The sequence below is a fragment of the Opisthocomus hoazin genome, chromosome 2 (genome assembly GCF_030867145.1).
Source record: "Opisthocomus hoazin isolate bOpiHoa1 chromosome 2, bOpiHoa1.hap1, whole genome shotgun sequence".
In the NCBI taxonomy this organism is placed as follows: Eukaryota; Metazoa; Chordata; class Aves; order Opisthocomiformes; family Opisthocomidae; genus Opisthocomus; species Opisthocomus hoazin.
The window spans coordinates 109,137,314-109,150,171 of record NC_134415.1 but is presented as its reverse complement, the minus strand read 5'-3'; the positions used below and the strand labels follow the sequence as shown (position 1 = coordinate 109,150,171).

Below are 12,858 nucleotides of genomic sequence, written 5' to 3'. Positions count from 1 at the left end.
CCACGGGGCACTCCCCGGACCCCGCACCGCGACTCCCCGCGCTCACACCGCAGACACCCGGCCCGGGCCGGGCCCGCCCCTCGCCGACCAAAACAGTGACACGTGCGGCTCACTCCCCCGTGACGCGCCGCGCCTGCCCGTGACGCCACCTCCCCCCCCGCCAATGGGGAAGGGCGCTGCCGGGTAGCAACAAGCGCGGCGGCCAGCGGCCAATCAGCGGGGCGGAGGGGGGGGGGGGGGGCGTGCGGAGCGCAGCCCCATGTTACTTCCGGCAATAGCCCCGCGGGCCGGGACGGTTGCGGGTTGTGGGGAGCGGCGCTGCCACCGTTGTGAGGTGAGGGGGGCGGCCGGCCCCGGCCCGGCCCGTGAGGTGAGGGTGGTGGGACCGTGAGTGACTGGGCCGTGAGGGGTCGGGCGTACATATGAGGCGGTGCGGGACTGTGTGGGTGAGGCCCGGGGGTGAGGGGTTGTGTGCGTGAGGCCCATGGGTCCGGGCAGAGCGGACAGGCGTGGCTTGAGGGGTTTGGGGCCGGGTCTCAGGGGCCGGGGTGGGACAGGTGGGTCTGGGGAAGGGACTAGGAGCGGGGGCGGCGCGGGGAGCGGGGTGTTGGGGTGGCAGCAGGCTGCTCGGGAGGCTCGGGAGAAGCGAGGGCTGGGGCAGCAGCCGGCTGGAGGGAGGAGGCCTGGGGCAGGCAGCTCGGCTGGAGCGGAGGAGGAGCGTGTGTGCCTGTTGGGAACTGAGAAGCGTGTGGCCTGGATGCACTGAAATTGTTGTATGGGGAAATAACGATCAGAATAGGGGGGGGCAGAGAAAAGCTGAGGAGCTGATGCATCGTGGTCTTGCAGAAGTTTGGGACTTGGTTTGAGACAGTTGCTTTATATGGAAAAACACGGGGCGGGCTGAGGTCTGTAAGCAGACTTTGACCTCTGAGTCACAGAGGGTGATGATCTGGCTCGCTCGTCAGAGGAGGGAGTCTAGAAGTCGTCTGCCTGTAGTGAGCGTGTGAAGGAGTGGTTTCTGCTGAAAGCTGAGCTGCTGAGGAGATTTTGTTAGCGTGCTAAAGGAAGAGATGGGTGTGCTGTTGGTTTGTTAGGAAACGGGAACCTTGCCTGTTCCCATCATGTTGGCAACAGTCTTGCTACTGAATAACAAGAATGGGTTTGGTGGTAGTGACATATTCTTAAGTATAGGAATACACAGAAGAGATCTCCGGTACAGTGGCAAAGTAATGGGATGACTTGCTGCGATTCTGAATGGCTTTGCAGTGGTTTTTGCTCATGTGGCGAGTTATCTACCTCCTGGAAAGCAGAACTCCCTTACAAGTGCAAGGACGGAGCAGCAGTACTGTAATCTCAAGCCATACTAAGCTGGCATACACAGCCCTCCTGTGCTGCTTTGTTGTGGTTCTTGTTTCCTCAGTCCATTTTCCACATCTCCTGAAGAACAGGTGTATGATGCAAAGTGAAGAACTCTTTTTCTTACTTGTTTTTGGGAAAAAGTTAAATGTGATCAATGTTTTGTCTTAAACCCTTGTTACTAGCTGGTGACCACATTCCTTTCCCAGTCCTTTCTTGCTTTAAAGAACTGTGTCCCACTGCATTTTCCCCAAAATCCAAGTCTAAGGAGCTCATCTTGTATTGTGGTGAAAGTTTTAACAAGTAAACAGCTGCTTGCTGTTACTGAAGGTATACTAAATAAACTGTGCTGGAACTCTGGAAAGCGAGCTCTGGTCTGGAAGCCACAGGGGTGCGTCGGTGCAATGCTGTACTGGGAAGCACAGTCTGAGTGGAGGCAGAACAAGCATGAACTGTCGTACCTGTCCAGGCAGTCATACTGTATGATCACTTCTTGTATGAAAGGGATGCATGGGAGTGGTGTTTGATACACTGCAGCATCTTAAAACTTGGTCACTTACTTCCGAACAGCAATCAAATCGATGCTTCAATCCTACAGGAACTGAGAAGCAGTGGGATTTTTTTTTTTTCATAATTGCATGTGCACTATTACTAGAAGAATAGTTTTAAATTTCTGACTCCATGAGCTTCAACCTCTGAGCTTGAGTACAGGTCATTTTGTGCAATTGCTACTGATGGATGCACTCTTAGCTGGTGCAATAATGAAACTATGTCTTGGACTATGAACATTTGTTTCTTTGGGGAAAAAAAAGAGGTCAGTATGTACCAGCCTCACAGAATTACTGACTTTTTGTAATCTTTCACAAATGTTTAAGTAATTTTAAAGAAGTTAAAGTAATCTGTTTCTACTAGCTTTTTTTTTTTCTCTTGGAAAGATAATGTACTGAATATGTCATACATGTGCAGAAATCATTCATGTCTCTAGGAGCTTTTTGTCTTAAATATCGTTTTTGAGGATTTCTGGAGCAGACATCAGTAGTCTGAGGGGTGTGTGCGTGCGTGCGTGCACTTCCTGATACTGCTGTTATTATTTTGAAAACACTTAATGTAATTTTTTTGAGGAGGGATGATAGAACATTTCTTCTGTGTTGAAACCTAGCAATGAAAGACCATCACTTTTCAGGTTGTGAAGATCTGGAAAGTAGTCTGGTTTAGAGCATGTAACTATTGAGGCATGTCATTTTAAATGCCAGGATGGCTCTCTAGGAGGAAGTTGCACATAGCACGCACACTGGTGGCCTGATACCTTGAAACCACAGGCGTTTATTCCAGAGTTTAAGGGTTTATAAAGCGTATTGAGCGTCCTGTTCTCTAAATTATGATTAGCTTTGGACTTTAGCTACTTCCGTCCACTTGAACAAAATACTTCATGATTTCTTGTATTGTTTTCAGGAAGTTTTTTTTTTCTTTATCCCTATTTTTTTTTGTAACTTACCCTGTTAGCTTCTAAAAATACATGTTCCGACCTTGCTGCAAGTATGTGGTTTTGGTTTTTTCACTTCCTTTTCCCAGCAATTCTTTATCAATGTAAATACTCTTGAAATGTTTTAAATCTTTTTTTTTTTTTCAGGTTATCCTGTTCAACCGATAATGGTTGAATGTGATTCTGAACTCTCTCTAGATCTTAATTTTTGAGTAATGACAGGCACCTACAATAGTGTTTTTCATTTTTGTATCAGAGCTGCTTACCAGGAATAGATTGTGAGCCCTATATCTCTAGATATGGTTCAAAATGCTTTATGTTTGTCCAAGACAATGGTTTTGACTTGCTGTCTGCTGTTTTCCGAGTCTTTCAGTGATTTAACAAATTTGCGGGTTAATTCTGCTTATCTTGGCAGGAGTAAAAATACTTTAATCTATGTTATTCTCGTGAGCACCAACTATTTAAACAGTTGTATGATAGAGACAAGAGGCCTTCCTCTCCGTCTAAAAGAGAGGAGTTCTAAACAACTTGGGGGGGGGGAAAGAATGTTATGGTTCACATTACTCCTAGGAAGCAGTCAAAACAATGCAAAAGCAGATAAGCATGAATAGAGTTTATGGTGGCTGGAGGAAAGGATGTGGTAAATTTTGGAAAAGATTCCTGTTCGATGCGGAGACAGGCTGAGTTAAGAGTAGGAAGGGGACTTCAGTCAGTGCTGAAGGCTAGACAATGCACTTCACTTTGAGTGGTGTGCGGTTTTTTAATAAAAAAAAGTATACTGGCTCATTCAACTTGTATTTCTTCAGGCTTTTTTTATGTCTCTGCCTTCTCCTGTTCTAACTAATATATTGGGCAAGTGCTGGTCAAGAGTGCAAATGGATAAATAAATTCATAGTGACGCTTGACTGATGTGGCCTAATATTTTTTCAAGTTGAAAAAATACTAGAAAATGTATACTGGTTAGGAACAAAGCTATTGGTGTATTGTTATATATATATATTGGTGTATTGTTATATATTAACATATGTTTCAAATATGATAATGGTACTTTCCCTGTATAGCTTGCATGTGAAATATCTAGTAAAATAAGGACGATGTGTATGCATGATGAAGGGGAAGGAGAGGGCAAAATCTAGCAAGGTCAAAGTCTTGAAAGTGTAGGAAATGGCTTTGCTCAAATTCTTACTTAATGTGTCAGAAGTGAATCTCCCTTTTGAAAAACAGTAGCAGAATGCTGAAAGATATACCTGTGATGACTTGCATCTGTTTGTAGGAATTTCAGGAGACGTTTCATGGTTGACTTTATGTTGCAGTCTCCATTTGTCCTGGTATCCAGTTAATAGCCTAGCGTGGGAGGTGACCCTCAACAACAGCTGGAAAAAGTGTTTGGGAAAATGAAAATTCGTTTACTGAAACATCATTACACAGTGCAGCACAAACTCAGTATTTCTAAGCCTTAGAAAAAATAAAAGGAGCAACATTGATTTTGTGGCCTGTAAGAGTCTTTAACAACAGTTTATTAGCCAGGTTTTAAAATTGGTAATCTCTTTGATCACGGTGGAGCAGATCACACAGGATACAATTTTGCTCATTTTGGTATTATCCCTTTCTTGGACTACCATGATTCTTTTCCTTGTTCTCTAAAGGACTAGGAAACCTACCTCAATGTAGTAAGTTCTGAAAGATAAGAAGAATGAGGTTATAGAATCAAAAATGTACTTAAGAAACCACGGAGTCGGTTTCTTAAAAGGGTGCTCTACAGAGAACTTTCTTTCCTCAGGGTAATCTGTTTGGTTTTTTTTTCAAGGTTAGAGAGAAAACTGAAATAATGACAAGAAGTTTTGCAACTTTTCTTAATAATTAAATAATAAGCAAACAATCTTCTTGCTGCTTATAGAGAAACCATGCCATTTTTGGGCCAAGACTGGAGATCCCCTGGATGGAGATGGGTTAAAACAGAAGATGGATGGAAACGATGTGAACCCTTCAGTCCTGCACTTCAGGATGGCCGTAATCAGTTGAATGATATCAGTCACGCTGTGTAAGTTAAAAGAAAAAAAAAAAAGTGATTCTGCATGACTTAATAGCAGGTGGAAAGGTGAAGATTGACTTAATTTCCTTTCAGACTGCAAGTGTTTGTGGTAGATGATATCATCTGCTTATGCTAGAAGTGTGCAAATGCAGCTATGTGTTTTGTTTAGTTAGGCAGACAGAACACCACTGTGGAGATTGTCTGTCTTTTGTTACTGCTTTGAAAATTGCTCAATTTAGGCAGACGGATCCCATCTTAAGTTGTGCGTCTTTAAAAATAAAAAAAACTTAAAAAAAACAACCAAACAGAAATCTGTCAAGTACTACTTAAAGATAAAAGTGATGCTTATGCCTGTTGCTCTTACAATTTATATTGAAATATTACCTGGAAGAGAATGAAGACTTTCTGCTGATTGGGTGTTGGGTTAGGACTGTTTATGGCAGTCATATACACAGTTAATGGTAGTTTTATGGTAATTCTCTAACAGAACATATGACTGTATGTGCTCCTGTACACCAGGTGAGAAAGATTAATAAGTTATATAAAGTAATACTTGTGGCAGATGCCCACAGACTGGTGTGATATAAATAGCTTTGTCCAGATAAACTTCTACTTGGTTTCTCCGTGAAGAAGTAATTCTCAGGGATAGCATTCTTGGTCCTAAATTCCAGCATAATGTGCTCATAATGAGAAAAAGGAACATTCAGTGTTTTATTGGGAATCCAGTAAATGATACAGTAATTGATCTGATTTAGACGGAGTTTACTGGCAAGCTAGGACTTGCTGTAGTCATACACCTATGTTTTGGAAATTTGTGAAGTAAACCTCAAAGACAGTTACCAAGCAGAGAAGAATGATTATTACGCTTATCTTGACCTACTGTTCTCTTCATGCCTTTTTTCTTTCTGTATGCGTCTATCACTGATCTTACTTGGGCTTCTTTTTCCACACAGTCTGGCCACTGTGGACACAAAAGACTATGCTTGTCTGGAAGAGTGTTCAGTAAGCCTCCAACATAAAAGTTCCCTCAAATACCTCTGAAAAAAAAAAAATCTTTTCTTCCCCTTTCATATATCTTTAATATAGTTGGCAATTGTGATTGTTATTATGTAAATGTCGTTCAAGCTTTTGCTCTTCTGATCCTAATTTTGTATCTATTAATCTTTTCTCCAGAGAGCAAGGTGAGTTATTTTTTATTGCTTCTTCAAGCAAAAATACTAGGTTGTTTTTTTTTCCTTAGTCTTGAAAGAACTTAGTATTGAAGTCCTCTGGAGTTGTCTTGCTAGAAACAGATTTAAGTCACCTGTTTTTGGAAAGATATGAGCATTAAAGTTCAGGACTAAAATAGGTACATTAATCTGAAGAGACTGGCCATGAACTGGGGGTGGGGGGGTGGGGTGGAACTTGCATGATTTGGGTTTCTTAGGCTAGCTTGCCAATTGTTCAGAATCCCAAACTCGGGGACCAATCTAGTCTGCCGCAGATGCCCTCATCTGTAGTGACTCCCCAGTTCCCTGTCTTCATCTTGCACACCTCCTACGTAGCGAAGCCAAACCACACCATATTCTGTAGCCCTATTTTTTTTTTTTTAATTCAGCTTCTCTCTACTCAGATAAAAATGTGTGTTGTCCAAACTTAGACTGCAGAATTCAAGTTGGTACTTCTTGGCAAAGTAGCACTGCTTGGGAGTATTTTCACTACACCTTGATCTTTGGATCTATGACTACGATTTGAACTTTGTATCTATGAGTTAACCTTTGCTGCTAAACAGCAATTAATGTCTATTTGCACAATATTATAAAATAATTTAAGAAAGGACCTATGGGAGTCATCTGGTCTAAATATATACTCAAAGCAGGGCCAACTGAGGTCAGGTTGTATAGGACCTTGTCCAGTTGAGCTTTGTGTATTTCAAAGACTGGAAATTCCTCTCTGGGTTCCTGTTGTAAGTTCTGTTAGCCTCACGGTGATTTGTTTGTTTGTTCTACCCTCCAATCTAATAAGAATTTCTCTCATCAGAGATTGTATCCATTATGAATCATTACTGCACACCTCCTCTAACCTTACAGTCTAGCTCTGTCATTTATAACCTCACATTAGATACTGATAGTAATCAGATTTCCCTTGACTACCACCTTTTAACACTGAACAAGCTCAGTTCTCTTACCCTCATGCACCATGTGCTCCAGTACCTAGTCACCTTGGTAACTCCCCACTGGACTTGTTCCAGTATGCCAGTGTTTTTATTGTATTGGGGAGCTCCAGACTAGACACAGTGCTCCAGATGCAGTTTCTCATGCCAAGTAAACGGGGATGATTACTTCTTTCGGTCTGCAGGATACCCTATTGATAACTCCGCTCAGGGTGCAGTTGGCTTCATACAACACAAAGGCACACTGCTGACCTGCATTCAGCTTGTTATCCACAAGACACCTGGCTTAATTTCTGCAAAGCTGCTTCCTATCCAGTCTGTACCCAACTGGCTTAATTTCTGCAAAGCTGCTTCCTATCCAGTCTGTACCCAACATGTACCCAGGCATGGGGTTCTTCTATCCCACGCGCAGAGCTTCATGTTGAAGTACAGCAGTGTATTGTGTCTTACTGGCTGGTTCTCTGTACCATCTTAAGCTATTTGGAAACAATTATCTGTGTATATTGAATAGGCAGCTCAGCTTAGGATATCTGTTAACATGATGTTGAACTGAGTAAGAATGATGCTTGATAAAATGCTTCCTTGTGGAAGAAGCATATAGTAAACAATATATAAGTACTTATTTGTCTCTTTTTAAAGAGCCCTGTGAATAGGGGATGATGGTGCCTGGCTGTCCTAACAGGGTTTCATTTATTTTCACCCATTAAATGAAATAATTTTTTTCACCAAAATATTCTGTAGAAGTCTATGCTAAAGGTAGTACTTGATCATCGTTATATTCCAGGGAGCAGTTAGGGCAGTTTTCCTTTAAAAAGAAATAAATTCAAGCTATGTAGTTGACTGAAACCCTCTGTACTATTCCTTGTATTCTCTTCTGTGAAAGAATGGAGTTACTTGCCAAATTTTCTCTTATCTTTTACAAATACTTTCTTGTCAGAAATTGGAGATGTACTCAGATTCAAAAATAAACCTTCAAAACATGCAAATAATTTAAATTGAAGAATAATATGTTTTTCTTAAAATAGAACTTTTTTACCTTATTCAATTAGTCATCCAGTGCCTTGGTGAATTCAGTTGATGAATTAGTCAGAAATAGTGGACCTAATGATAACCATACTTGAACAAACATAATCACTTGTGTAGGAAAAATTTAAACAATTTGAAATAATTCTTTCATAGTTGTGATTTAAATTAGTTCAATTTATAGAAACTGAGATGGAAAAAATTAGACCCTCCGTTCTATAGGTCTTACTTATTTGGGTAATTAATATTATTACGTAAGTGAAGAGTGGCTTGTATTCAAGGTATACAGTAGCTGGAAATGTGGTTGAGACAGTGCTCACTCAAGCTCTGTGGGCTGAATGCTGGCCCTGACTACCAGCAGTTTGTACTGTAGCACAGATACTTGTTTCCAGTGCCACGGCACTGTGTCCTTGAAACGTGGTGAGGGAGAGAGAATGGCACTGCCTTAGATGGGTGTAAATACCTCTCAGTAGCCTGCACTGTAGGAGTAAAGCCATCTTATGCTTTTCTTTTGAGGTAAAAGAGACTCAGATTAATCTAGTAAGACTTTCATGATTATGGTATTCCATTTTTTTGTCTGAGGCTTATATAAACTACTTGGGGTGACAGGGTACTCATTTGAGTCTGCGGTGTCTCTAATTCTGTAAGTGAGGTACTGTGTTCACAGAAGCGTTTTTGGCACTGAATAGCAGTCCTTGGATTTTAATCTAGTTTAGATAATTTTCATCAAGAAGAGTGGTGATGGTTACAGATAAGTAGGGAGAGACTCTCCTCTTGAAGTGGGACAGAACATGAGCCACGAGCTGGCTGGGCTCATTGAGAGGGCTTTAAACTAGGTTCGAAGGGGGAAGGGGATATTGCCCAGCTCACTAGGGATGAGCCTAGGCTTGGAGTGCCAAGGCCAGGGGTGAGATTGACAGCCCAGCTCAAGTGTGTTTACACCAATGCACGTAGTATGGGCAATAAACAGGAGGAGCTGGAAGCCATTATACAGCAGGACGGCTACGACTTGGTCGCCATCACAGAAACGTGGTGGGACAACTCGCATGACTGGCATGCTGTCATGGATGGCTACAGACTCTTTAGGAAAGACAGGCCAACAAGGAGAGGTGGGGGAGTTGCTCTATATGTGAGGGAGCAACTGGAATGCATTGAGCTTGGCCCGGGGGCAAGTGAAGAAGTAGTTGAAAGCTTGTGGGTTAGAATTAAGGGACAGGCTCACACAGGTGACATTACGGTGGGTGTGTACTACAGGCCACCTGACCAGGAGGAGGAGGTTGATGAGGCCTTCTACAGGCAGCTGCAAGCAGCCTCACAGTCACAGGCCCTGGTTCTCATGGGGGACTTCAACCACCCTGACATCAGCTGGGAAGACCATACAGCTACGCAGGCGCAATCCAGGAGGTTCCTACAGAGCATCGATGATAACTTTCTGATGCAAGTGGTGGAGGAACCAACAAGGAAAGGCGCGCTGCTGGACCTTGTATTAACAAACAAGGAGGGACTGGTGGAGGACGTGAAGGTTGGAGGTAGACTCGGCTGCAGTGACCATGAAATGGTCGAGTTCAGGATCCTGCGTGGAGGAAGCAGGGCGATAAGCAGGATCAAAACCCTGGACCTCAGGAGGGCTGACTTTGTCCTCTTCAAGGAGCTACTGGGAGGAATCCCGTGGGCCAGGGCTCTCGAAGGCAGGGGGGTCCATGAGTGCTGGTCGCTTTTTAAACAACACTTCTTCCATGCACAGGAGCAATGCATCCCGCTGAGAAAGAAATTTAGCAAAGGAGGCAGGAGACCTGCATGGTTAAACAAGGAGCTTCTAGCGGAGATCAGGCAGAAGAGAAAGGTGCATGGAATGTGGAAAGAGGGACAGGCCACTTGGGAAGAGTACAGAAACGTAGTGAGAGCATGCAGGGATGCGACGAGGAAGGCCAAGGCTCACCTGGAATTGAAGCTGGCAAGGGATGTCAAAAACAACAAGAAGGGCTTCTTCAACTACATCAGCAGCAAAAGGAAGGCTAGGGACAACGTGGGGCCGCTGCTGAATGAGGCGGGTGTCCTGGTGACGGAGGATGCGGAGAAGGCAGAGCTAATGAATGCCTTCTTTGCTTCAGTCTTCAGTGCTAAGACTGGCCCTCAGGAATCCCAGGTCCCGGAGGTAAGAGAAGAAGCCTACAAAGAGGACGACTTTCCCTTGGTCGAGGAGGACTGTGTGAGGGATCGCTTAAGTGATCTGGATGTCCACAAATCCATGGGCCCCGATGGAATGCACCCACGAGTGCTGAGGGAGCTGGCGGATGTCATTGCTGAGCCACTCTCCATCATCTTTGAGAGGTCCTGGAGGACAGGAGAGGTGCCCGAGGACTGGAGAAAGGCCAATGTCACTCCAATCTTCAAAAAGGGCAAGAAGGAGGACCCAGGGAACTACAGGCCGGTCAGCCTCACCTCCATCCCGGGAAAGGTGATGGAGCAGCTTATCCTGGAGGCCATCATCAAGCAAGGGGAAGAAAAGAAGGTTATCAGGAGTAGTCAGCATGGATTCACCAAGGGGAAATCATGCCTGACCAATCTGATAGCTTTCTACGATGACATGACTGGCTGGGTAGACGAAGGGAGAGCCGTGGATGTTATCTACCTTGACTTCAGCAAGGCTTTCGACACAGTCTCCCATGATATCCTCCTAGGGAAGCTGAGGAAGTGTGGGCTGGATGAGTGGTCGGTGAAGTGGATAGAGAACTGGCTGAATGGCAGAACTCAGAGGGTTGTCATTAGCGGCACTGAGTCTAGTTGGAGGCTGGTGACAAGTGGTGTCCCTCAGGGGTCAGTACTGGGCCCAGTCTTGTTTAACTTCTTCATCAACGACCTGGATGAAGAGTTAGAATGTACCCTCAGCAAGTTTGCTGACGACACCAAACTGGGAGGTGTGGTAGATACACCAGAAGGCTGTGCTGCCATTCAGCGTGACCTGGATAGGCTGGAAAGCTGGGCAGAGAGGAACCTGATGAGGTTCAACAAGGGCAAGTGCAGGGTCCTGCACCTGGGGAGGAACAGCCTCATGCACCAGTACAGGCTTGGGGTGGACCTGCTGGAGAGCAGCTCTGCGGAGAGGGACCTGGGTGTCCTGGTGGACGACAGGTTAACCATGAGCCAGCAGTGTGCCCTGGCTGCCAAGAAAGCCAATGGGATCCTGGGGTGCATCAAGAAGAGTGTGGCCAGCAGGACAAGGGAGGTTCTCCTTCCCCTCTACACTGCCCTGGTGAGGCCTCATCTGGAGTAGTGTCCAGTTCTGGGCTCCCCAGTTCAAGAAGGATGAAGAGCTACTGGAGAGAGTCCAGCGGAGGGCTACAAGGATGGTGAGGGGACTGGAGCATCTCCACTACGAGGAGAGGTTGAGGGAACTGGGCTTGTTCAACCTGAAGAAGAGAAGGCTGCGAGGGGACCTTATAAATACCTACAAATATCTGAAGGATGGGTGTCAGGAGGATGGGGCCAAGCTCTTTTCAGTGGTGCCCAGTGACAGGACAAGGGGCAATGTGCACAAACTGAGGCACAGGAAGTTCCGTCTGAACATGAGGAAGAACTTCTTCCCCCTGAGGGTGACGGAGCACTGGAACAGGCTGCCCAGGGAGGTAGTGGAGTCTCCTTCTCTGGAGATATTCAAGACCCGCCTGGACAAGATCCTGTGCAGCCTACTGTAGGTGACCCTGCTTCGGCAGGGGGGTTGGACTAGATGACCCACAGAGGTCCCTTCCAACCCCTACTATTCTGTGATTCTGTGAGGAAATAAAGCCTCATACAAGAAGGCTGTTATCAGAGATAACAGTCAAATTCTTCTTTTCTCTAAAATGACATGAAGAATTCCAGGAATGTCACAGGGGAATTTGAATGCCAGACAAAGGTGTTTCAAATAGCCTTCTTTGTCTTCACAACTCCTTGTGTTAATTGATTGTCCTTAATTTGCCGTGCTTGTTTGTCTGATGCTTGAGGAAGTGCACATTATTGGGGGGGCAGGGGTGGGCTTTAAATCAGTTCAGGTATTTTACTGTGTAAATAACTTTCTAGGGACACTTCCTCTCCAAGAACAAAAGAAGGAATCATGCCAGATTAACCTTCCTCTTCTAAAGCAGCTCTTCAGGAATGCCACCTCCCCTCCTCCCCCGCGGCACTGGGTCGATGGGAATGAGTGTGTTTCTGTTCTGCCTGAATCACACTGCAGACTATCAGGCCGTATCTCTCCAGTCTTCTATCTGTTGTTAGGATGATAAAGCCAGGCCTGGGAACTTTGGACTCTATACCTGATTCGCTAGCAACTTTTCTGAGTCTTTGGTAACTTCTCATGTGTTGTGGGGATGCAGTCAATATGCTAAACCATAATTAAATTGTTTTGGTGAGCTTAAAAAGAGATTTCCTTTCTGATAGCTTTGGAAAAAAACCTGGTGGATTGGAATGTTACATAATTAAAATAATTTGTCAGTGTTGTTGTTCTGCTTTTGGCAGTTGCCAGTTCCTTTTCTCCAAACTCTTTTGCTGTTTGACCAAATATGATATTTGGCAATGTTGCGTAGAATATTGAAGTTGTTGAGTCTTTATGCTCTGCTTTGAAAATGGTAATACATGAAATAAGGCCCTCGCCTTGGATTGAGCTTTGAGTGAACACAGTGGTGTGTTAGCTTTTTTCAGGATTTAAACCTAAGAGGAAAGCAACTTTCTGCTTCTGAGTCTTCTAAATTTTTGTTATCTTTAAGCTGAGCTAACATTACTTATTAGAGCAATAAAAAAACCAAAACTTTTTTGCAGTGTTGTTTATTGATCCTC

General features: G+C 44.4%; 1 protein-coding gene across 3 annotated transcripts in view; it reads left to right on the top strand.

The window, feature by feature from the left end:
- The first annotated feature begins 244 nt into the window (after positions 1-244).
- FBXO25 (F-box protein 25) overlaps positions 245-12,858 on the top strand; it is a 38,574-nt gene continuing 25,960 nt past the window's right edge. For 2 of the 3 annotated variants that reach the window (XM_075414755.1, XM_075414753.1), the window contains exons 1-2: positions 245-334; positions 4,737-4,880. In XM_075414755.1, the coding sequence (XP_075270870.1) occupies positions 4,744-4,880 (137 nt within the window). In that variant the 5' untranslated portion in view covers positions 245-334; positions 4,737-4,743. Of the gene's footprint in view, positions 371-4,736; positions 4,881-12,858 lie in introns of all 3 variants that reach the window. The other variant, XM_075414754.1, reaches the window with a different exon arrangement.